A 25,313-nucleotide genomic window follows, 5' to 3' on the forward strand; every position below is an offset into this window, starting at 1 on the left:
CGTAGCTCCGCCCCCTGTGCCGGGAGCAGCAGCTCATTTGCATTTAAAGGGACACGCACAAAAACGGCGTGTTGTTGCTCACCCTCAAAAAGTGACAATTTTAACATGTTATATAAATATCTGTGGGGTATTTGAGCTGAAACTATCAGAGTCTTATTTCACATCTGGTGAACAGGGCATTATGGGACCGCTGAGAACTCACCGCTGTCTCTCAGCACTGACAGCACCTGTAGAATCAGACGCTTCGCTGCGGTGTGATCGGGAACTTTCGAGTGGATCTGAAGAGCCATGACTGATGGGTAATCCTGGAGCATCGTCTCTGGATACTGGAGACATGAAAAACACAGAGTTCACACACGAAGCGCTCGACCAATCACCACACACTGCTCCAGCCGAGCACAGTGTGCTTTCAGGAGGAGGGGCTTCATAGAGACAGGAAGTAAACAGAGCGTTACTGACAGACTGGGAAGAGAGGAGCCGCAACAATGGAGAATATGAGGAGAATAATCAACATTCGAGTTCTAGAAGAGCCTGAAAACAACATCAAGACTGTAAAAGGAAACATTATAATCAGTCTAGATGTCATTTCCATACCTGAGCTTTAGTCATGGCCGTCTTTGCATCACTGAGGGCGAACACGTAACCACAAACCCCAGAAGCATCATCCAGTATCAGACTGCAGTTCTGTGTCGGCGTGACGTGACCCTCCACCAGCCTGACGGAGACACAGCTTTCATTACGCGTTCAGTGACAAAAAACTCTGTATTATGAGTTATTTGGTGAGGTCAGTGTGTAAAGGAAGACACGCCTGCGCACATAGATATTCAAATCGAATAAATTATAAAATGTAAACTAATCGAACTGGAATATTCTCACCGGTCGCCGACCAGCTCGATCTTCTGCTGCGTCTCCGTCTGCATCTCTTTAAAGATCTTCATCACCTCCGGCTGAACAACACACACAGAAGATGTTGAGAAGAATGTTCATTTCCATTGACGTGCATTACCAGTCAAGTTTGGAATAATTATTATTTTTAATGTTTTGAAAGAGTCTCTTCTACTCACTAAGATAAAAAATACAGTAAAAAGAGCTAAATATTATTATAATGAAAAATGTGGTGAATGTGAATATATAGTAAAGTGTAATTTATTTCTGTGATCAAAGCTGGAAGCACAAAATCTGAAGCAGCACGACTGTTTTCAACAGTGATAAATTAAATGTGTACTGTCCCTTTAAGAGCGTGTCACCTGATCTTTAGGAGTGCAGGGCCGAATGGTGTAAACGCGCGTGGCGGGAGGACTGCGAAACAGGTCCCGGTTCCCGTGTGACGGCAGCATCCGCTAAACACCGCAAGGAACACAAACATCATCAGGATCTGGAGGTCCAGTCACAGGTCAAAGGTCAGTGTCATACAAAAGCGTACCTGGAATTCTCCAGATAAAGCGCCTCTGAAACCCCACGGCTCGGGATCGTCAGTCAAAGCCAGTGCAGGGTGAGGCGTTCGGCCTCCTGCGGCAAAACAGCAGACGCTTCGTTACGGCTCATTCAGGACAGCGATGTGTTTTGTGTTACTCCGAAAAAGTAACTACTTAGTTACATTTTATGAAAAATAATGCGTTACAAAATTGTGTTACTCCCAGAGATTAAATACATAAAGTATATTTGTGTAATTTAATATAGTTCATTATAAATGTTTTGTGTAAACTTTGGTGATTCCATTTTACTGTTTTTATGCATTTTGAGAAATACTGAACGTTTTCGTGCAAGTGAGACGAGTAAATACATGATCACATTTCTAGGACTAAAATAACCATCGTGTTCACACACACACTTTATTTCTCTCAGCATGACAATGTGAAAAAGTAACTAGCGTCACTCATTTGAAAAAGTAACTTAGATATTTTGTTGTAAAATGATAAAGTAATACATTACTTTACTAGTTACTTACAAAAGTAATCTGATTACTCAAGTTACTTGTAATGAGTTTCACACAATACTGCACAGGACCAGCTTTACACTCCGTGGCACCGATCACACACTCAGTCTCACGTACCCAGTGTTTTGACGTAGGCTTTGGCCATGGTGACGCCGCTCTTGATGTCACAGATGTAATTGTAAAGGTCATAGAGGATGACCCTGTTGGGCACATTGGACAGTCGGTTGAACATCTGGACTACGGCGCCGCACATGTCGTCGAACTTCTCGGCTCTCCGTCGCCATTCTTCGCCCTGCAACACACTTACATTTATGCATTTGAAAGACGCTTTCATCCAAAGCAAAATTTATTGCATTCTATGAGTACATTTACATAGGACCAATCAGAAAGAAGCAGGGGGCGGGACAACTGTTGCGCTTTTTACAATACAATATAATACATGCTTAAAAAGGTATGTTTTATCTAGTAGCGAGCCTAGATCATAGATGGAAAAGACCATTTACAGCCAAGACAGGCAAATTACTCTAACGAAACAAAAAAATAACTATTTACTAATGAGATTAATTCCAATAATCGGTTAAAAAAAAAATGATTTTCCTTAATTTACAAAACCTCAATAGCTATTTTATTGGTAACATTTTACAATAAGGTCTTATTTGTTGACATTAGTTAGTAAATTAATTAGCTAGATATGCAAAATATATGTATAGTTTTATTAATTATTAAGGTTGGTAAAATATTACTATTTGAAAAGGCAAATTACTAAGGAAATATGTTTTATAACAGTAAATAACAGTTAACAAGGTTGAGCCAAAAACCTCGAACTAGTTTTGCGAAAGAAAGTAATCCGTTAACCTTGTCTGACAGCTAATTTCATTGGCTGACGGCGGCTAATTTTTTTGATACGCAAATGTCCTCGTAGACAATCACCTTGGTCAAAGAAACCGCACGCCAGTTTTCAAGTCAATCAGCCTGACTGTTGTGTAGCTATAGCCAATTTTGGTTTATAGCGCCACCAAGTGGGCAGCTGCCGTGCCCTTTTTCATGAGACCACAGACTGAGCTCATACACAGCTGTACCAAGTTTGGTGAAATTCTCTCATTCCGTTCTAAAGTTATAGACGTTTTAGTAAAAGTGGCCACGCCCACTTCAAACGTTTTGGCGTCCCGTTGCGGACATAAATTGAAATGTAAAAGGTAACGAATCAGAGTTCATTTTAAGCCAAGGATTCCAACGATATTAAAACACTTGAGCACGAATGGTTTAGGAGTTAAGAGCTATTACATACTTTTCACCGCTGTAGCGCCACCATCAGGCCGATTCTAACAATTGCAACAGGGTTTCAGTGCTAAACTCTCGAACACGTAATAAATACAAGCCTGAATGTTAAAAAAAATTATGTTGAGACTTGGGGATCATCATCATCACACTCTGACCTTCTCGGCCTCGCGGTCGGATCGCAGCCAGTGCAGCTCCTGCAACATGACGATGGCGGTGGGCCCGTGTTCGTACGGCAGATAGAAGAGCTCCGCTAGCAGCGTCAGGTCCGCTAGCGTCAGCGGCTCGGCCGTGTACAGCGGGTTGTCTTTGGGACCCGGCTCGTATCCGTCCGTCTGCATCGGCTCCTCTTCGTCTCGTTTAGAGCCGCGAGCGCCAGAGCCTGAACACAATCAGTGCGCAATCAGTCACACGTCATCTCAAAATGAAAGAAAACGTTTATTTAGCGTTAAAGTCCCCCTGTGGTCAATCATTTCATCCTCTAAAACTCACCAAAATGACAATTACTCAGTCTTAAAATATCTTGAATGTAACTCGACACCCTTGCCTTACACACATTTAGTATGCGCGATTCTATGAATATGCAAATGAGCCCCGCCTCCACTCACTCAGCTGACGACCTCAGTTTGATCTGATTGGTTATAAGTTAAGGATAGCACACGTGATGTTGGAGTTGTTTTTACCGTCAGGTTGATTGGCTCGACCGAACTCCACCAGCCAGTCAGTGAGTGCGAGCTGCAAAGCATCATGGGGGTTGTAGTCCGACCCGTCGTCTCCATCTGTTGGGCGATGACATCATTACACGAGGGAAACGCTCTCTTACATTTCAACCGAACGTTATTTCAAGTATAGACAAATCTAAATGTACTTATTATCCATAGACCCATCCCTTGGTTATCAGTCTATAAAGTGTGATCAGATATGAACATAGTTCAACAGAGTTAGTGTAATTTTTTAATGCATCACGAAATTCTGGCTATGGAGTCCATTACAAATTCCCCTTATCAGGGAAAATAACGTCTATTTCAGATTCATATGTCATATTTGATTCACATGAGTCATCTTTACCCATAGGAACGTCTTTCTGCGTGTAGCTGGACTTGCACCATGTGGCCAGAGTGTGAATTGCAACGAAATTGGGCTCGAATTCACAGTTGGGGTTAGTGAGGACGCCCCTGAGTTTGGGGATGAGTTCTGCGGGCCGGTTCTTGAAGGGTCCGAGGAAGAGTCTCTGCGGGTCGTAGTCGTTGGCGTGGATGTTGTCCCAGATGACCGGCGGTCTCCTCAGAACGGCCGACACCTCGTCTATAGACGCCACACTGATGTCCTGCGACACCACCTTCGGCCCTGCCACAAAAAAACACACTCAGCAAGTTAAATACACAAATCGAAACCAATCCTGAAAACGGTTTATACAAAAATATGAAGCAGCACAACAGGTTTCAACACTGAAAATGAACAAAATAGAAAAATATGCATGTACAGAATTCTCTGTAACACTTTACAACAAGGTTCGTTAGTTAATACGAACTAAGAACTATACTTCTACAGTATTTATTAATATTACTTAATATTAATTTCAACATTTACTAATACATTATTAAAATCAAAGGATATATTTGTTAACATTAGTTAGTTACTGCACAATGAACAGCTGGATTATTATTAACTAACATTAACACGGATTAATAAACACATGTATTGTTCATCTACAGTAACTAGTGGACCGACAGTGGTAAACTGTCACCCAATGCTCTCTGGGAATGAGTGATGATGTCACCTGTCCAGAGGACGTCGATGCCCGCGTTGAGCTTCTCCCCGACCGTGTTCAGATACGCAGACAGCAGGACACTGGGCGAGCAGAACGCAGCGCAGTAATCTGCAATACACCACAGTTTTACAGGTAAAGGTTATAGTTGAACTGAACTGTGGAAAATGTCCATATGTTTGCAGATACTCTATACATGTTTGAATGTGTGCAACAGCGTTAGTTTAGTTTTATTCATATTTTGAGTTTTAGTTTTCAACTTAATTTAGGTCATTTTTTTGTCAGTTGGCTATGTGCTTTACTCTCTCTCTCTCTCTCTCTCTCTCTCTCTCTATATATATATATATATATATATATACGTATATATATTAAGTATTGCTATTTATATTTAATTTTTTTAGTATTTATTTCAATTATTTATCATTTATTCATATTTTAGCTATTTACGTTTAATTTATTTTTGTAATACTGTATATGGTATTATATATTAATAGAGTACTATTATAGTTTTTGTTAAGATTTTGAATTACATTTTCTATTTTTTATTTTTTATTAAAATTAATGTTGTAGTAATTTTGCTGTATTTTTTAATGCCCATATAGTTTTTAGAAAAAAAAACTATTTTTTAGATTTAATTTCTAATTCTAAATTTTCTAAAGTAGTTTTATTATTTTATATTTATAAAAATGAGAAACGCTGCGTTGGTTTAGCGTAAATGAAATAAAAGTGTATGTTTTTACAGTGTGTTTTATGTCAGTTGTGTAAAGTTGTGTTTGTAGTTGTGTGTACAGTTGTGTGTAGTTGTGTGTGCAGTTGTGTGTAGGCAAGGCAAGTTTATTTATATAGCACATTTCATACACAGTGGCAATTCAAAGTGCTTTACATGGAAGAAATTTAAATAATCAAAAGAAATCAGAATAATTAAAACAGTTTAGAATAAAAAAATCATAATAATAAAAATAAAATAGAGTAAATAATGTAGTTGTGTGTGTGTGCAGTTGTGTACAGTTGTTTGTGCAGTTGTGTTTCTACAGTTGTGTGTAGTTGTGTTTGTACAGTTGTGTGTGCAGTTGTGTGTGTAGTTGTGTGTAGTTATGTGTGTACAGGTATGTGCAGTTGTGTTTGTACAGTTGTGTGTGCAGTTGTGTGTGTAGTTGTGTGTGTAGTTATGTGTGTAGTTATGTGTGTACAGGTATGTGCAGTTGTGTTTGTACAGTTGTGTGTAGTTGTGTGTGTGCAGTTGTGTGTGTACAGGTGTGTGCAGTTGTGTGTAGTTGTGTGTGTGCAGCTGTGTGTAGTTGTGTGTAGTTGTGTGTGTGTGCAGTTGTGTGTAGTTGTGTGTGTGCAGTTGTGTTTGTCCAGTTGTGTGTGTACAGTTGTGTGTAGTTGTGTGTGTGCAGTTGTGTGTAGTTGTGTGTGTACAGTTGTGTTTGTCCAGTTGTGTGTGTGCAGTTGTGTGCAGTTGTGTACCGGTGGGGCAGAAGAGGAAGGTGTGCGGCTGGTCCAGGTGCAGGAACACCTCGTTGCTCACACACACCTGTGCCTCAGCGAACGAGCTGAACGCCTCTTTATCAGAAGCACACATCTCAGACTCGATGTCGTCGAACAGCAGCGCGAACGACCGGCAGCCGAACTCACACACCTGCAGGACACACACACACACACACACACACAGGTACATTACTAAACACTAACACAATAATTGTTCATTAGAGTGCCCTAATATTCAATTCTGAACGGAAACGAGTCGTCAGTAATTCAGTCTCTCTTCCTCCTGATCCTGTTGGTTTGTCGCTAATTAGAATAATGCCCGCCTCTGGTCTTGATTGGCTGAGCAGCGTCTCTTAGCCCCGCCCTCAAACACTAGTGTCTCTGAGACTGGAAGAGTTCGTGTTGTTCGTGTCGAGGAGACGCTGCTCTCTGAGTCTGAGACGGTGAAACCCACGCCATCGCCACTGTTCGCATCACTGTGATCAAGAGCTGACAGTCAGATATGATAATGGCCAATCACAGCAGAGCAGCTCTCAGAGAGGCGGGGCTTAGAGAGACACTGAGAGGAAGAGCTGAAGCTACGGTGGAGATCATGAGGACATTAGTGTGTGTTTGAGCTGTGATGGAAAGAGCTGATGTTTGCACCTGTCTCAGTTTCCTCTTGAGCGCCGCCACTTCTTTAGGGTTTGAGAAGGTGATGTCCAGGCCGGGTGATAAAGCATAGATGAACTCCACGTTATGCTCTTTAGCAGCAGAGATCAGCGCCGTGAGTTGATCTGTAAAACACAATCGCCGAGTTCATCTTCAGATTCGATGTCCTGATACAGGCCCCCCGTTTGATAACTTTCATAACTGAACGCTTTCAATGTCATCCCTTTCCTGCTGTACACTTTATTTAGCATTGTGGCCAATTTGTAGATTGTACACACTAAATTACATTGATTTTTTTTTTTTAAATTTCTTCTCTTTGTTTTGGTTGATTTCTCATTCATTTCCTTTCGTACGGTCGGTCATTGCTGGCCAATTTGTAGATTGTACACACAAAATTACATTGAATTTTTGTTTTATTTTTAGGGGTTCAAGCACGAAGTGCTGAAACCCTATTGTTTTTGTACTGATTTTTAGGTGTTCAAGCACGAAGTGCTGAAAACCTATTGTAATTGTACTGATTTTTATTATTAGGGGTTCAAGCACGAAGTGCTGAAACCCTATTGTAATTGTATTGATTTTTATTATTATTAGGGGTTCAAGCACGAAGTGCTGAAACCCTATTGTAATTGTATTGATTTTTATTATTATTAGGGGTTCAAGCACGAAGTGCTGAAACCCTATTGTAATTGTATTGATTTTTATTATTATTATTATTATTATTATTCTGCCGTAAAACGCATCGTGCAGACCAAACCGTAAGTGCTGGAGCTCTGAAACTTTGTCAGATGGTAGTACAAAAATCGAGGAGAGGTTATCAAATTATGAGCCCGATTGGCCCATAGGTGGCGCTATAGCGACCAATTGCGCGAAACTGCTCATAACTCCTAGACCGTAAGTCGTACACTCAAGTGTCTTATATCGTTGGAAAGCTGGTCACCTGACGAAAAAAACGTATATCTCCGATTTCATTTCCGCCATGATAGATTTTCCGCCATTTTGAATTTTGTCGAAAAACTACTTTTGCAAACTAGTCCCTGGATTTTTGCCCGATCGGAACCAAACCAGTGCAGAAATGTTCTCTGGAGTCTAAAGATCAATAATTATCAAAAAAATGTTGAAATTTCTCGTTCCGGTCGCTAGGGGAAGCAAAATAAACGTTGTGGGAGGAGCCTATTTTACTAAAATGGCTATAGCTCGAAAAGTAAATAAGATATCTTCACCAAACTCGGTACACATGTGTAAGAGTTCAATTTGAGGTGACAGTAAAAAAATCGCGACGATTGAACACTAGGTGGCGCTATAAAATGAAAAAAACAGATAAACACCTGACCGTCAGTCCGATTCACGTGAAAATTGGTATGCAGTGTCTTGGTCCAAGGCCCCATGTATGTGTATGAGGACATTGGTGTATCTCAAAAAACATGGCCGCCATCGGCCAATGAAGTTTGAGCATCTATGAAACAAGGTTAACGAAGGCCGATCGGAACGAAACTCGTTGGGAATGTTCGACTCATGGCCCTAGAGGTCTGTAAGAATTTTGAAAGAAATCGGCCACTAGTTGGCGCTAACGAGTTTTATTGCTCTGTAATCACGTGGTGTTGCACACACCCCCACAAAATGTATATCAATTGATAGATCTCCTCATGATGAACAACTTTGCCTCAAGAACCATTGCTGTCAATCAAATCGTTCGTTAAATATTCACGAATATGTTAAAAACCTACTTTTGCAAACTAGTCCCTGGTTTTTTGCTCGATCGGAACCAGACCAGTCTAGGATAATTCTCTGGACTCTCTAGATCAATAATTATCAAAAAAAGTTGAACTTTGTCTTTTGTTTTGCTATAACAGGGTCATTTACAAAAGGGGACATGACAAAATGCACCCAAAAGCCTATAAATCCTAAAGGAAAAGTCAGAACTTCACAAAAATTGATGAGCACATGTGTCATAGCTTATTCAACAAGCATGCAAAGTTTAATGGAGATCGGACTATAGGTGGCGCTATAATTGTTAAAAATGTTAAAAACAATATATACCCTATGGTAAATTGCCATTATTGAAACTTAAAACTTAATGTCTTTTGATGCTTTTGTGCTTAAAGGCCTTCAAGGCCTAAACTGCTTGAACCCCGCTAAATGCTGCTTGCAGCTTTAATTATTATTATTATTATTCTGCCGTAAAACGCATCGTGCAGACCAAACCGTAAGTGCTGGAGACCTGAAACTTTGTCAGATGGTAGTACAAAAATCGAGGAGAGGTTATCAAATTATGAGCCCGATTGGCCCATAGGTGGCGCTATAGCGACCAATTGCGCGAAACTGCTCATAACTCCTAGACCGTAAGTCGTACACTCAAGTGTCTTATATCGTTGGAAAGCTGGTCACCTGACGAAAAAAACGTATATCTCCGATTTCATTTCCGTCATGATAGATTTTCCGCCATTTTGAATTTTGTCGAAAAACTACTTTTGCGAACTAGTCCCTGGATTTTTGCCCGATCGGAACCAAACCAGTGCAGAAATGTTCTCTGGAGTCTGAAGATCAATAATTATCAAAAAAATGTTGAAATTTCTCGTTCCGGTTGCTAGGGGGCGCAAAATAAACGTTGTGGGAGGAGCCTATTTTACTAAAATGGCTATAGCTTGAGAAGTAAATGAGATATCTTCACCAAACTCTGTACACATGTGTAAGAGTTCAATTTGAGGTGACAGTAAAAAAATCGCGACGATTGAACACTAGGTGGCGCTATAAAATGAAAAAAACAGATAAACACCTGACCGTCAGTCCGATTGACTTGAAAATTTGTATGCAGTGTCTTGGTCCAAGGCCCCATGTATGTGTATGAGGACATTGGTGTATCTCAAAAAACATGGCTGCCATCGGCCAATGAAGTTTGAGCATCTATGAAACAAGGTTAACGAAGGCCGATCGGAACGAAACTCGTTGGGAATGTTCGACTCATGGCCCTAGAGGTCTGTAAAAATTTTGAAAGAAATCGGCCACTAGTTGGCGCTAACGAGTTTTATTGCTCTGTAATCACGTGGTGTTGCACACACCCCCACAAAATGTATATCAATTGATAGATCTCCTCATGATGAACAACTTTGCCTCAAGAACCATTGCTGTCAATCAATTCGTTCGTTAAATATTCACGAATATGTTAAAAACCTACTTTTGCGAACTAGTCCCTGGTTTTTTGCCCGATCGGAACCAGACTAGTCTAGGATAATTCTTTGGACTCTCTTGATCAATAATTATCCAAAAAAAGTTCAACTTTGTCATTTATCTTGCTATAACAGGGTCATTTACAAAAGGGGGCGTGACAAAAAGCCCCCAAAAGCCTGTAAATCCTAAAGGAAAACTCAGAACTTTACAAAAATTGATGAGCATATGTGTCATAACATGCTGAAGAAGCATGCACAGTTTCATGGAGATCGGACCATAGGTGGCGCTATAACTGTTAAAAAGCTTTAAAACCATGTATTTCCAATGGTAAATTGCCAGTATTGGCTGTAAATGGTGTTTTCCATCTCTGATCATATCATAATGTTAAAACCAGTGCAGTACAATTCTCTGGACTCTCTAGATCAATAATTATAAGAAAAGGTTGAACTACTTCATGTGGATGGCTTCAACATGTACTGTGTTGAAGCCATCTATTACTACACTTTCAGTGTCCCTGAAAGTGTTGATCTCTTCAATAAACAAGTCAGAACACGTGACATTAAATAATCATGAACATTTTCAGACAGATCGGACAAAATATGCCTGTAGAACAGTTAAAAACGTGAAAATGATGGTCTGTTAAGCCAATAAGTGGAGTTTTACTGCCACCTGCTGTTCAAAATACTAAGTTGTCATGTATAATTAATATTATGACTTTATCAATTCACTAACTTAACATTTACAATCACATTTAGTCAAAAAGTACTATGACAACTGTCATATTGAATTAAAATCTACACACACTCATTCAGTTGTAGATAAATGATATGAATACCTACCACTGTTGTCACTGTTTTTAACATAGTTTTATAACATTAGATTACAAAGAAGTGCGTGTGTGTGTACATCTCTGATCATATCATAATGTTAAAACTAGTGCAGTACAATTCTCTGGACTCTCTAGATAAATAATTAAAAGAAAAAGTTGAACTACGTTATGTGGATGACTATAATAGGATGGCTTCAACATTTAGTGTATTGAAGCCATCTATTTCTACACTTTCATTGTCCCTGAAAGCGTTGATCTCTTCAATAAACAAGTCAGAACATGTGACATTAAATAATCATGAACATTTTCAGACAGATCTGACAGAATATGCCTAAATAACAGTTAAAAAGGTGAAATGATATCAATATGATGGTCTATTAAGCCAATAAGTGGTGTTTTACTGCCCTCTGCTGTTCAAAATAGTAATTGTCTCACTACTCAACTATAATTAATATTATGACTTTATTAATTAACTATTTTAACATTTGCAATCACATTTAGTCAAATATTGAACACAATCATTTTTTTTGTCAAAGTTTATCACTTCAGTTGTTCTGAATCTTCACATAATTGCTATTAACGTGGTAAATAGCTATACTATATTCCTAGAATCACATTAAAATCCAATCATCCAAGCCCCAATCACTGTAAATAATGATAAATCATGCTAGAACGTGGTAAATTAATGTACACTATGGTCAGAGGTGTAGTGGTAAAAAAAGAGGTGGGTAAACTATAAATTCTGGTGTATTATTTCAAATAATAAGACACTATGGGCTGTTACCCTAGGGGCTGATCAAATTTAATCATTTACACTGAAAAATCACAATTGCATAAAATAATGACATTTATTTAAATTTACATAAGAAACTGGGAAAGAATGATACTACTTTTAAACATTTAACACTAAACCGCCAGTAGGTGGTGGCAGAAGACCGTCTTAATGAGTGAGTCATTCAATTCATTCATTCAAACGATTCGTTCAAACGGCTGATCATTCAAGAATGAGACCGATGTTTTTGAATGTGTCTTTGAATCTTTGACTCAATCGATTCGTTCAAAATGCTGAATGATTCAGTAATGAAAACACGTCGAGTGTTCCTGTGACATGTGCCGTGGTTCTGCTGTGATTATTGTTTGGAACTATTTTCGCTGTTGAAACACAACAAAAACAGCCAATATAGCATCTAAAATGTAAGTGATTTAATTTTTTACCGTTTATTGAACTGTTGTAGGAAATCAATGTCACATTTTCAATCGTGATGGTGTTCAGGAAAAATAAGAGACCCCATTTACACCTGGTATTAAAATGCGATCTGTATCCAGACAAGTTATCCGGATAATAAGTACCGATTCCATTTACACCTGGCCACATAAATGTGTTTTTGCAAAACGGATATAAATCCGATCTTAAACTCCCGCGTATGCAGATTTAATGGATTGAACGACACCAAAAGCAACAGATATGAGCTGCATTTCGTTGATCATCAGCTAATTTCCAAATCAAAGACATCAATAAAAGAGTGGCAACAGCGCTGGTAAGATAATTTCGTTTCTTTACTTGAAGATGATTGTGTGTTAAGCGTCTGTGACTTACTTTCACTTTTATTTGCGATGTTTGCACGTTGGCTCGATGAATAGACGCTCAGCTGCTCATCTGCTTATTACATTGCTACCTACCAAGTAAATCAATAATTTGACTCAAAATATAGATATAAACAGGAGTTTATTGATTTAAAAAACGATTGCCGATAAAAAAGAAAAATAGTCCGTTCTGTCTCTACGTTTAGAATCAATGGCAACGCTCTGTTTTTCATGGCAACGGTGTGTTATACTTATAAGCATAAATGTGTGTGTGTGTGTGTGTGTGTGTGTGTGTGTATGTGTGTGTGCGTGTGCGTGCATTTGTGTGTATTATAGTGTATGAATTCTTTAATTATTTCCATTATAATAATTATGAGTATGCAATATTGGTTGATGTTTTTCTATGAATCCAGCAATGAACATGTAACAAGAAAAGTCATTGAGAAGAAAATAACAGTCATTACCTCATAAACCATGGTTAAACCAACAACTAATAAAATACAATTGTGAACATTATGAACCCCAACACCACAGTGGAGGACGCTTAACAGACAGAATAAGTTAGGGATTACGCAAAGCCTGTGGGTTTGTATTCGCTATAACAACCGCCTCGCTCTACATTACCCTGCTTATTACATTGCTACCTGCTGTGATTATTGTTTGGAACTATTTTCGCTGCTGAAACAGAACAAAAACAGCCAATATAGCATCTAAAATGTAAGTGATTTCATTTTTACTGTTTATTGAACTGTTGTAGGAAATCAATGTCACATTTTCAATCGTGATGGTGTTCAGGAAAAATAATTGAGGTTGTTTAACATGTCAGAATTATAAAAACTCTATTTAGATTTTTATAGGCAGTAGCCTATGTTGTTAACTGAGACCCCATTTACACCTGGTATTAAAATGCGATCTGTATCTAGATAAGTTATCCGGATAATAAGTACCGATTCCATTTACACCTGGCCACATAAATGTGTTTTTGCAAAACGGATATAAATCCGATCTTAAACTCCTGCGTTATATGCAGATTTAATGGATTTTGCACGCCACCAAAAGCAACAGATATGAGCTGCATTTCGTTGATTATCAGCTAATTTCCAAATCAAAGACATTAATAAAAGAGTGGCAACACCGCTGGTAAGATAATTTCGTTTCTTTACTTGAAGATGATTGTGTGTTAAGCCTCTGTGACTTACTTTCACTTTAATTTGCGATGTTTGCACGTTGGCTCGATGAATAGACGCTCAGCTGCTCATCTGCTTATTACATTGCTACCTACCAAGTAAATCAATAATTTGACTCAAAATATAGATATAAAAAGGAGTTTATTGATTTAAAAAACGATTGCCGATAAAAAAGAAAAATAGTCCGTTCTGTCTCTACGTTTAGAATCAATGGCAACGCTCTGTTTTTCATGGCAACGGTGTGTTATACTTATAAGCATAAATGTGTGTGTGTGTGCGTGTGCGTGCATTTGTGTGTAAGCATGCTTTATGAAGTTAACATGAAAAAAATGGTTTGCTTTAGTGCAGAATATTGGAGAAACAAAGTATTTCAAAATGGAAGTGTGCCAATAAGTGGTCTTCTACTGCCCTCTGCTGGCCACTTTTCTTATTAATAGTCTTTTCACTTGCTATATTGTGGTAAACCATCCTATAACATGGTATATCAAGGTAAACTATGGAAACTCATGTTAGATTCATGGTAAATCATACTAGAACATGGTAAATCATGAAAAATCACATTGAAATATGGTTTATCATGGTAAATAATGCTTGCTACATAAAACTTAATGTCTTTTGATGCTTTTGTGCTTAAAGGCCTTAAAGGCCTAAACTGCTTGAACCCCGCAAAATGCTGCTTGCAGCTTTAATTATTATTATTATTCTCCCCTAAAACGCATCGTGCAGCCCAAACCGTAAGGGCTGGAGCTCTGAAACTTTGTCAGATGGTAGTACAAAAATCGAGGAGAGGTTATCAAATTATGAGCCCGATTGGCCCATAGGTGGCGCTATAGCGACCAATTGCGCGAAACGGCTCATAACTCCTAGACCGTAAGTCGTACACTCAAGTGTCTTATATCATTGGAAAGCTGGTCACCTGACGAAAAAAACGTATATCTCCGATTTCATTTCCGGTATGGAATTTTTTCCGCCATTTTGAATTTTGTCGAAAAACTACTTTTGCGAACTAGTCCCTGGTTTTTTGCCCGATCGGAACCAAACCAGTGCAGAAATGTTCTCTGGAGTCTGAAGATCAATAATTATCAAAAAAATGTTGAAAAAGTCTCTTTGCGGTCGCTAGGGGGCGCAAAATAAATGTTGTGGGAGGAGCCTATTTTACTAAAATGGCTATAACTCGAGAAGTAAATGAGATATCCTCAACAAACTCGGTTCACATATGTATAAGTTCAATTAGAGGTCACAGTAAAAAAATCGCCACGATGGAACACTAGGTGGCGCTATAAAACGAATAAAACTAAAAAAGAGCTCTGACCAGCTGACCGTTAGTCCGATTGACTTGAAAATTGGTATCCAGTGTCTTTGTCCAAGGCCCCATGTATGTTTATGAGGACATTGGTGTATCTCAAAAAACATGGCCGCCACCGGCCAATGAAGTTTGAGCACCTATAAAACAAGGTTAACGAAGGCCGATCGGAACGAAACTCGTTGGGCATGTTTGACTCATGGCCCTAGAGGTCTGTAAGAATTTTGAAAGAAATCGGCCACTAGTTGGCGCTAACGAGTTTTATGGCTCTGTTATCACGTGGTGTTGCACACACCCCCACAATATGTATATCAATTGATAGATCTCCTCATGCTGAACAACTTTGCCTCAAGAACCATTGCTGTCAATCAAATCGTTCGTTAAATATTCACGAATATGTTAAAAACCTACTTTTGCAAACTAGTCCCTGGTTTTTTGCCCGATCGGAACCAGACCAGTCTGGGACAATTCTTTGGACTCTCTAGATCAATAATTATCAAAAAAAGTTGAACTTTGTCATTTGTTTTGCTATTACAGGGTCATTTAAAAAAGGGGGCATGACAAAATGCACCCAAAAGCCTATAAATCCTAAAGGAAAAGTCAGAACTTCATAAAAATTGATGAGCACATGTGTCATAACGTATTCAACAAGCATGCAAAGTTTCATGGAGATCGGACTATAGGTGGCGCTATAATTGTTAAAAATGTTAAAAACAATGTATACCCTATAGTAAATTGCCATTATTGAAACTTAAAACTTAATGTCTTTTGATGCTTTTGTGCTTAAAGGCCTTAAAGGCCTAAACTGCTTGAACCCCGCTAAATGCTGCTTGCAGCTTTAATTATTATTATTATTATTATTATTCTCCCCTAAAACGCATCGTGCAGCCCAAACCATAAGTGCTGGAGCTCTGAAACTTTGTCAGATGGTAGTACAAAAATCGAGGAGAGGTTATCAAATTATGACCCCGATTGGCCCATAGGTGGCGCTATAGCGACCAATTGCGCGAAACTGCTCATAACTCCTAGACCGTAAGTCGTACACTGAAGTGTCTTATATCATTGGAAAGCTGGTCACCTGATGAAAAAAATGTATATCTCCGATTTCATTTCCGTCATGATAGATTTTCCGTCATTTTGAATTTTGTCGAAAAACTACTTTTGCGAACTAGTCCCTGGTTTTTTACCCGATTGGAACCAAACCAGTGCAGAAATGTTCTCTGGAGTCTGAAGATCAATAATTATCAAAAAAATGTTGAAATTTCTCGTTCCGGTCGCTAGGGGAAGCAAAATAAACGTTGTGGGAGGAGCCTATTTTACTAAAATGGCTATAACTCGAGAAGTAAATGAGATATCTTCACCAAACTCGGTACACATCTGTAAGAGTTCAATTTGAGGTCACAGTAAAAAAATAGCGACGATTGAACACTAGGTGGCGCTATAACATGAAAAAAACATAAAAAAGGCTATGACCACATGACCGTTAGTCCGATTGACTTGAAAATTGGTATGCAGTGTCTTGGACCAAGGCCCCATGTATACCTATGAGGACATTGGCGTATCTAAAAAAACATGGCCGTCATCGGCCAATGAAGTTTGAGCATCTATGAAACAAGGTTAACGAAGGCCGATCGGAACGAAACTCATTGGGCATGTTTGACTCATGGCCCTAGAGATCTGTAAGAATTTTGAAAGAAATCGGCCACTAGTTGGCGCTAACGAGTTTTATGGCTCTGTTATCACGTGGTGTTGCACACACCCCCACAATATGTATATCAATTGATAGATCTCCTCATGCTGAACAACTTTGCCTCAAGAACCATTGCTGTCAATCAAATCGTTCGTTAAAAATTCACGAATATGTTAAAAACGTACTTTTGCAAACTAGTCCCTGGTTTTTTGCCCGATCGGAACCAGACCAGTCTAGGATAATTCTTTGGACTCTCTAAATCAATAATTATCAAAAAAAAGTTGAACTTTGTCATTTGTTTTGCTATAACAGGGTCATTTATAAAAGGGGGCATGACAAAATGCACCCAAAAGCCTATAAATCCTAAAGGAAAAGTCAGAACTTCACAAAAATTGATGAGCACATGTGTCATAACTTATTCAACAAGCATGCAAAGTTTCATGGAGATCGGACTATAGGTGGCGCTATAACTGTTAAAGATGTTAAAAACAATGTATTCCCTATGGTAAATTGCTATTATTGAAACTTAAACCTTAATGTCTTTTGATGCTTTTGTGCTTAAAGGCCTTAACGGTCTAAACTGCTTGAACCCCGCTAAATGCTGCTTGCAGCTTTAATTATTATTATTATTCTTCAGACTTAAAACGCATCGTGCAGCCCAAACCGTAAGTGCTGGAGCTCTGAAACTTTGTCAGATGGTAGTACAAAAATCGAGGAGAGGTTATCAAATTATGAGCCCGATTGGCCCATAGGTGGCGCTATAGCAACCAATTGCGCGAAACTGCTCATAACTCGTAGACCGTAAGTCGTAGACTCAAGTGTCTTATATCATTGGAAAGGTGGTCAACTGACGAAAAAAAACGTATATCTCCGATTTCATTTCCGGTATGCAAATTTTTCCGCCATTTTGAATTTTGTCGAAAAACTACTTTTGCGAACTAGTCCCTGGATTTTTGCCCGATCGGAACCAAACCAGTGCAGAAATGTTCTCTGGAGTCTGAAGATCAATAATTATCAAAAAAATGTTGAAATTTCTCGTTCCGGTCGCTAGGGGAACCAAAATAAACGTTGTGGGAGGAGCCTATTTTACTAAAATGGCTATAGCTCGAGAAGTAAATGAGATATCTTCACCAAACTCGGTACCCATGTGTACGAGTTCAATTTGAGGTCACGGTACAAAAATCGCGTCGATTGAACACTAGGTGGCGCTATAGTATGAAAAAAAATAAAACCACCTGACCGTTAGTCCGATTGACTCGAAAATTGGTTTGTGGTGTCTTGGTCCAAGGCCCAATGTATGTGTATAAGGACATTGGTGTATCTCAAAAAACATGGCCGCCATCGGCCAATGAAGTTTGAGCACCCATGAAACAAGGTTAACGAAGGCCGATCGGAACGAAACTCGTTGGGAATGTTCGACTCATGGCCCTAGACGTCTGTAAGAATTTTGAAAGAAATCGGCCACTAGTTGGCGCTAACGAGTTTTATTGCTCTGCAATCACGTGGTTTGCCCACACCCCCACAAAATGTACATCATTTGATAGATCTCCTCATGATGAACAACTTTGCCTCTAGAACCATTGCTGTCAATCAAATTGTTCGTTAAATATTCACGAATATGTTAAAAACCTATTTTTGCGAACTAGTCCCTGGTTTTTCATCCGATCGGAATCAGACCAGTTTTGGACAATTCTCTGAACTCTCTAGATAAATAATTATCAAAAAAATGTTGAAATTTTAAAATTTGCGCATGGTGTTAAATGGTTATTTAGAAAAGGGGCGTGACAAAATGCACCCAAAAAGCCTATAAATCCTAAAGGAAAAGTCAGAACTTCACAAAAATTGATGAGCACATGTGTCATAACTTATTCAACAAGCATGCAAAGTTTCATGGAGATCGGACTATAGGTGGCGCTATAACTGTTAAAAATGTTAAAAACAATGTATACCCTATAGTAAATTGCCATTATTGAAACTTAAAACTTAATGTCTTTTGATGCTTTTGTGCTTAAAGGCCTTAAAGGCCTAAACTGCTTGAACCCCGCTAAATGCTGCTTGCAGCTTTAATTATTATTATTATTATTATTATTCCGCCGTAAAACGCATCGTGCAGCCCAAACCGTAAGAGCTGGATCTTTGAAACTTTGACAGCTGGTAGTACAAAAATCGAGGAGAGGTTATCAAATTATGAGCCATATTGGCCCATAGGTGGCGCTATAATAATCAATTGCGCGAAACTGCTCATATCTCCTAGATTGTAAGTTGTAGACTCAAGTGTCTTATATCACTGGAAAGCTGGATGCCTGAAGGACAAAACGTATATCTCGGATTTTTAATTTTATATGCAAATTTGTCCGCCATTTTGAATTTTATCTAAAACCTACTTTTGCGAACTAGTCCCTGGATTTTTGCCCGATCGGAACCAAACCAGTGCAGAAATGTTCTCTGGAGTCTGAATACCAATAATTATCGAAAAAAAGTTGTATTTTCGATTCAAGGTCGATAGGGGGTGCAAAATGAACATTTTGAAATTAGGCAATTTTACTAAAATGGCTATAACTCAAGAAGTAAATAAGATATCTTCACCAAACTCAATAGACATGTGTATGAGGACAGTTTGCGGTCACTGTAAAAATACTGCATCGATTGGTCACATGGTGGCGCTATAACATTAAATAAACATATAATTGGCTAAAACCATCTGACCATTTGTCCAATTGACTTGAAATTTGGTATGCAGTGTCTTGGTGCAAGTTACCATGTATGTCTAAAAGGATATTGGCATATCTCAAAAAACATGGCCGCCATCAACCAATGAAGTTTGAGCACCTATTAGACGAGGTTAACGGAGGCTGATCGGAACGAAACTCGAGGGGCATATTCGACTTGTGGCACTAGAGGTCTGTAAGAATTTTCATAGAAATCGGCCACTAGTTGGCGCTAAAGAGTTTTATGGCTCTGTAATCACGTGGTGTTGCACACATCCACACAAAATGAATATCATTTGATAGATCTCCTCATGATGAACAACTTTGCCTCTAGAACCATTGCTGTCAATTGAATCGTTCATTAAATATTCACAAATATGTTGAAAAGCTACTTTTGCGAACTAGTCCCTGGTTTTTTGTCTGATCAAAACCAAACCAGTCTAGGACAAATCTCTGGAGTCTCTAGATAAATAATTATTGAAAAAAAGTTGAACTTTTAAATTTTTTGCATGGTATTAAAAGGGTTATTTTGAAAAGGGGTGTGGCATAATGAACCAAAAAGCCTATAAATCCTAAAGGAAAACTCAGAACTTCACAAAAATTGATGAGCATATGTGACATAACATGCTGAAGAAGCATGCAAAGTTTCATGGAGATCGAACCGTAGACATAATATATAATTCATATTATGTCTTTATCAATTCAATAGTTTAACAATAATCACATAATCACAATAATTTAGTCCAAAAGGGTAGGGGCGGCAGTGGCTCAGTGGTTCATGTAGGTTGTCTACAAACCGAAAGGTTGGTGGTTCGATCCCCGGTTCCGCCTGACCAAGTGTCGAGGTGTCTGTGAGCAAGACACCTAACCTTATAATGTTAGCCAGTGCAGTACAATTCTCTGAACTCTCTTGATCAATTATTATAAGAAAAAGTTGAACTACTTCATGTGAATGCCTATAATCGATGGCTTCAACATGTAGCCTTGAAATGAATGCTCAGATGTTAAACACAAGTTAGAACACGTGACATTAAAACATCATGAACATTTTCAGACAGATCGGACAAAATATGCCTATACAACAGTTAAAAAGGTGAACATGATATCAACATGATGGTCTATTAAGCCAATAAGTGGAGTTTTACTGCCCCCTGCTGTTCAAAATTGTCATTTGTCATGACTACTCAACTATAATTCATATTATGACTTTATCAATTCACTAGTTTAACAATAATCACATAATCACAATAATTTAGTCAAAAAGGGTAGGGGCGGCAGTGGCTCAGTGGTTCATGTAGGTTGTCTACAAACCGAAAGGTTGGTGGTTCGATCCCCGGTTCCACCTGACCAAGTGTCGAGGTGTCTATGAGCAAGACACCTAACCCTATAATGTTAGCCAGTGCAGTACAATTTTCTGAACTCTCTTGATCAATTATTATAAGAAAAAGTTGAACTACTTCATGTGAATGCCTATAATCGATGGCTTCAACATGTAGCCTTGAAATTAATGCTCAGATCTTAAAAACAAGTTAGAACACGTGACATTGAAACATCACGAACATTTTCAGACAGATCGGACAAAATATGCCTATATAACAGTTAAAAAGGTGAAAATGATATCAACATGATGGTCTATTAAGCTAATAAGTGGAGTTTTACTGCCCCCTGCTGTTCAAAATTGTCTTTTGTCATGACTACTCAACTATAATTCACTAGTTTAACAATAATCACATAATCACAATAATTTAGTCAAAAAGGGTAGGGGCGGCAGTGGCTCAGTGGTTCATGTAGGTTGTCTACAAACCGAAAGGTTGGTGGTTCGATCCCCGGTTCAGCCTGACCAAGTGTTGAGGTGTCCATGAGCAAGACACCTAACCCCAGCTGCTCCCGACGAGCTGAATGGTGCCATGTATGGCTGACACCGCCGTCAGTGTGTGAATGGGTGAATGTGAGGCAATATGTAAAGCGCTTTGGTGACCATTAGGTCTATGAATGTGCTATATAAATGCTGTCCATTTACCAAAATTACTATGACAACTGTCACATTTACTTTGACAACTGTCACATCTAGCTCATGTGATTCTAATGATCTGAGTGATCTGTTAGGTTTATATTCAGTGAGCATATCTGTAATATATTGAGGTCCTAACCCATTAAATGATTTATATACCAGTAATAATACTTTGAAATCAATCCTAAATGTAACTGGGAGCCAGTGTAAAGACCTGAGGACTGGTGTGATCTGCTCATATTTTCTGGTCCTGCTCAGACTCCTGGCAGCGGCGTTCTGTATGAGCTGCAACTGTCTTATGGTATTTTTAGGAAGGCCAATGAGGAGATACAGTAATGCACCCTGCTGGTGTAAGCAAGCATAATGGAGATAAAGGGATAGTTCACTTTGAAATTATTTTTTCGTATGTTTTAGCTTACCCCAAGGGTATCCAAGATGTAGGTGACAAAATGCACCCAAAAGTATATAAATCCTAAAGGAAAACTCACAACTTCAAAAAAAAATGATGAGCATATGTGTCATAACATGTAAAAGAAGCATGCACAGTTTCATGGAGATCAGACCATAGATGGTGCTATATCTGTTAAAAAGCATTAAAACCATGTATTTGCAATGGTTAATTGCCTGTATTGGCTGTAAATGGTGTTTTCCATCTATTATGTCACTGGATAAATGTATGTTTAATAAAATGTAATGCCTTTTGATGCTTTTGTGCTTTAAGGCCTTAAAGGCCTAAACTGCTTGAACACCGATAAATGCTGCTTGCAGCTTTAATTAGGGGTTCAAGCACGAAGTGCTGAAACCCTATTGTTTTTGTACTGATTTTTATTAGGTGTTCAGGCACGAAGTGCTGAAAACCTATTGTATTTGCTAGAAAGAAAAAAAAAATCCCCTAAAACGCATCGTGCAGCCCAAACCGTAAGGGCTGGAGCTGTGAAACTTTGTCAGATGGTAGGGCCTCGAATTGTGGAGAAGCTATCAGAGTATGACCCCGATTGGCCCATAGGTGGCGCTACAGCAACCAAAAGTACTAAATTGCTCATAACTCCTAGACCGTTTGACTTAGCTTCAATGTTTTTACACCACTGTAATTCCTGGCTCAAGACGGACAAGGTGTATATCTCGGATTTCCATTTGGAGCAAAAAAAAATTTGTTATTTCGGTTTTTGTCCAAAACCCACTTTTGCGAACTAGTCCCTGGATTTTTGCCCAATCGGGACCAAACCAGTCTAGGCCTATTCTCTGGACTCTCTAGATCAATAATTATCGAAAAAAAGTTGAAATTTTGCATTTGGTTGGCTGTAACAGGCTCATTTAGATAGTGGTCTGTGGCAAAATTCAGTCAAAAGCCCCTAAATCCCCCCCAAAAAGTCACAACTTCACAAAAATCGGTGAGCATATGTGTCCTAACATGGTTAGGAAGCATGCAAAGTTTCGTGAGGATCGGATCATAGGTGGCGCTACAATCGTCAAAAAGGTCTCTCATTATTAGGTGTTCAGGCACGAAGTGCTGAAAACCTATTGTATTTGCTAGAAAGAAAAAAAAAAATCCCCTAAAACGCATCGTGCAGCCCAAACCGTAAGGGCTGGAGCTGTGAAACTTTGTCAGATGGTAGGGCCTCGAATTGTGGAGAAGCTATCAGAGTATGACCCCGATTGGCCCATAGGTGGCGCTACAGCAACCAAAAGTACTAAATTGCTCATAACTCCTAGACCGTTTGACTTAGCTTCAATGTTTTTACACCACTGTAATTCCTGGCTCAAGACGGACAAGGTGTATATCTCGGATTTCCATTTGGAGCAAAAAAAAATTTGTTATTTCGGTTTTTGTCCAAAACCCACTTTTGCGAACTAGTCCCTGGATTTTTGCCCAATCGGGACCAAACCAGTCTAGGCCTATTCTCTGGACTCTCTAGATCAATAATTATCGAAAAAAAGTTGAAATTTTGCATTTGGTTGGCTGTAACAGGCTCATTTAGATAGTGGTCTGTGGCAAAATTCAGTCAAAAGCCCCTAAATCCCCCCCAAAAAGTCACAACTTCACAAAAATCGGTGAGCATATGTGTCCTAACATGGTTAGGAAGCATGCAAAGTTTCGTGAGGATCGGATCATAGGTGGCGCTACAATCGTCAAAAAGGTCTCTCATTATTAGGTGTTCAGGCACGAAGTGCTGAAAACCTATTGTATTTGCTAGAAAGAAAAAAAAAATCCCCTAAAACGCATCGTGCAGCCCAAACCGTAAGGGCTGGAGCTGTGAAACTTTGTCAGATGGTAGGGCCTCGAATTGTGGAGAAGCTATCAGAGTATGACCCCGATTGGCCCATAGGTGGCGCTACAGCAACCAAAAGTACTAAATTGCTCATAACTCCTAGACTGTTTGACTTAGCTTCAATGTTTTTACACCACTGTAATTCCTGGCTCAAGACGGACAAGGTGTATATCTCGGATTTCCATTTGGAGCAAAAAAAAATTTGTTATTTCGGTTTTTGTCCAAAACCCACTTTTGCGAACTAGTCCCTGGATTTTTGCCCAATCGGGACCAAACCAGTCTAGGCCTATTCTCTGGACTCTCTAGATCAATAATTATCGAAAAAAAGTTGAAATTTTGCATTTGGTTGGCTGTAACAGGCTCATTTAGATAGTGGTCTGTGGCAAAATTCAGTCAAAAGCCCCTAAATCCCCCCCAAAAAGTCACAACTTCACAAAAATCGGTGAGCATATGTGTCCTAACATGGTTAGGAAGCATGCAAAGTTTCGTGAGGATCGGATCATAGGTGGCGCTACAATCGTCAAAAAGGTCTCTCATTATTAGGTGTTCAGGCACGAAGTGCTGAAAACCTATTGTATTTGCTAGAAAGAAAAAAAAATCCCCTAAAACGCATCGTGCAGCCCAAACCGTAAGGGCTGGAGCTGTGAAACTTTGTCAGATGGTAGGGCCTCGAATTGTGGAGAAGCTATCAGAGTATGACCCCGATTGGCCCATAGGTGGCGCTACAGCAACCAAAAGTACTAAATTGCTCATAACTCCTAGACCGTTTGACTTAGCTTCAATGTTTTTACACCACTGTAATTCCTGGCTCAAGACGGACAAGGTGTATATCTCGGATTTCCATTTGGAGCAAAAAAAAATTTGTTATTTCGGTTTTTGTCCAAAACCCACTTTTGCGAACTAGTCCCTGGATTTTTGCCCAATCGGGACCAAACCAGTCTAGGCCTATTCTCTGGACTCTCTAGATCAATAATTATCGAAAAAAAGTTGAAATTTTGCATTTGGTTGGCTGTAACAGGCTCATTTAGATAGTGGTCTGTGGCAAAATTCAGTCAAAAGCCCCTAAATCCCCCCCAAAAAGTCACAACTTCACAAAAATCGGTGAGCATATGTGTCCTAACATGGTTAGGAAGCATGCAAAGTTTCGTGAGGATCGGATCATAGGTGGCGCTACAATCGTCAAAAAGGTCTCTCATTATTAGGTGTTCAGGCACGAAGTGCTGAAAACCTATTGTATTTGCTAGAAAGAAAAAAAAAATCCCCTAAAACGCATCGTGCAGCCCAAACCGTAAGGGCTGGAGCTGTGAAACTTTGTCAGATGGTAGGGCCTCGAATTGTGGAGAAGCTATCAGAGTATGACCCCGATTGGCCCATAGGTGGCGCTACAGCGACCAAACCAGTCTAGGCCTATTCTCTGGACTCTCTAGATCAATAATTATCGA

At 39.1% G+C, this 25,313-nt stretch overlaps 1 protein-coding gene and 1 long non-coding RNA gene across 3 annotated transcripts in view; one reads left to right on the forward strand and one right to left on the reverse strand.

The window, feature by feature from the left end:
* Positions 1 to 25,313, reverse strand: part of ogal (O-GlcNAcase like) — a 30,606-nt gene that overhangs the window by 666 nt on the left and 4,627 nt on the right. Inside the window, exons 4-15 of the mRNA XM_039690004.2 lie at positions 7,119 to 7,249; positions 6,453 to 6,624; positions 4,995 to 5,093; positions 4,283 to 4,561; positions 3,898 to 3,993; positions 3,373 to 3,596; positions 2,054 to 2,228; positions 1,424 to 1,509; positions 1,248 to 1,340; positions 877 to 947; positions 595 to 715; positions 203 to 326 (exon numbers count right to left, since the gene is read on the reverse strand). Of these exons, the coding sequence (XP_039545938.2) occupies positions 203 to 326; positions 595 to 715; positions 877 to 947; positions 1,248 to 1,340; positions 1,424 to 1,509; positions 2,054 to 2,228; positions 3,373 to 3,596; positions 3,898 to 3,993; positions 4,283 to 4,561; positions 4,995 to 5,093; positions 6,453 to 6,624; positions 7,119 to 7,249 (1,671 nt within the window). The remainder of the gene's footprint in view (positions 1 to 202; positions 327 to 594; positions 716 to 876; positions 948 to 1,247; positions 1,341 to 1,423; positions 1,510 to 2,053; positions 2,229 to 3,372; positions 3,597 to 3,897; positions 3,994 to 4,282; positions 4,562 to 4,994; positions 5,094 to 6,452; positions 6,625 to 7,118; positions 7,250 to 25,313) is intronic.
* Positions 4,560 to 25,313, forward strand: part of LOC120491978 (uncharacterized) — a 38,993-nt gene continuing 18,239 nt past the window's right edge. For both annotated transcript variants that reach the window (XR_016148631.1, XR_016148634.1), the window contains exons 1-2: positions 4,560 to 4,725; positions 4,930 to 5,117. This is a non-coding gene — a long non-coding RNA (uncharacterized LOC120491978). The remainder of the gene's footprint in view (positions 4,726 to 4,929; positions 5,118 to 25,313) is intronic.

This window comes from Pimephales promelas, chromosome 21 (assembly GCF_988280905.1).
Source record: "Pimephales promelas chromosome 21, fPimPro1.hap1.1, whole genome shotgun sequence".
NCBI classification, from domain to species: Eukaryota; Metazoa; Chordata; class Actinopteri; order Cypriniformes; family Leuciscidae; genus Pimephales; species Pimephales promelas.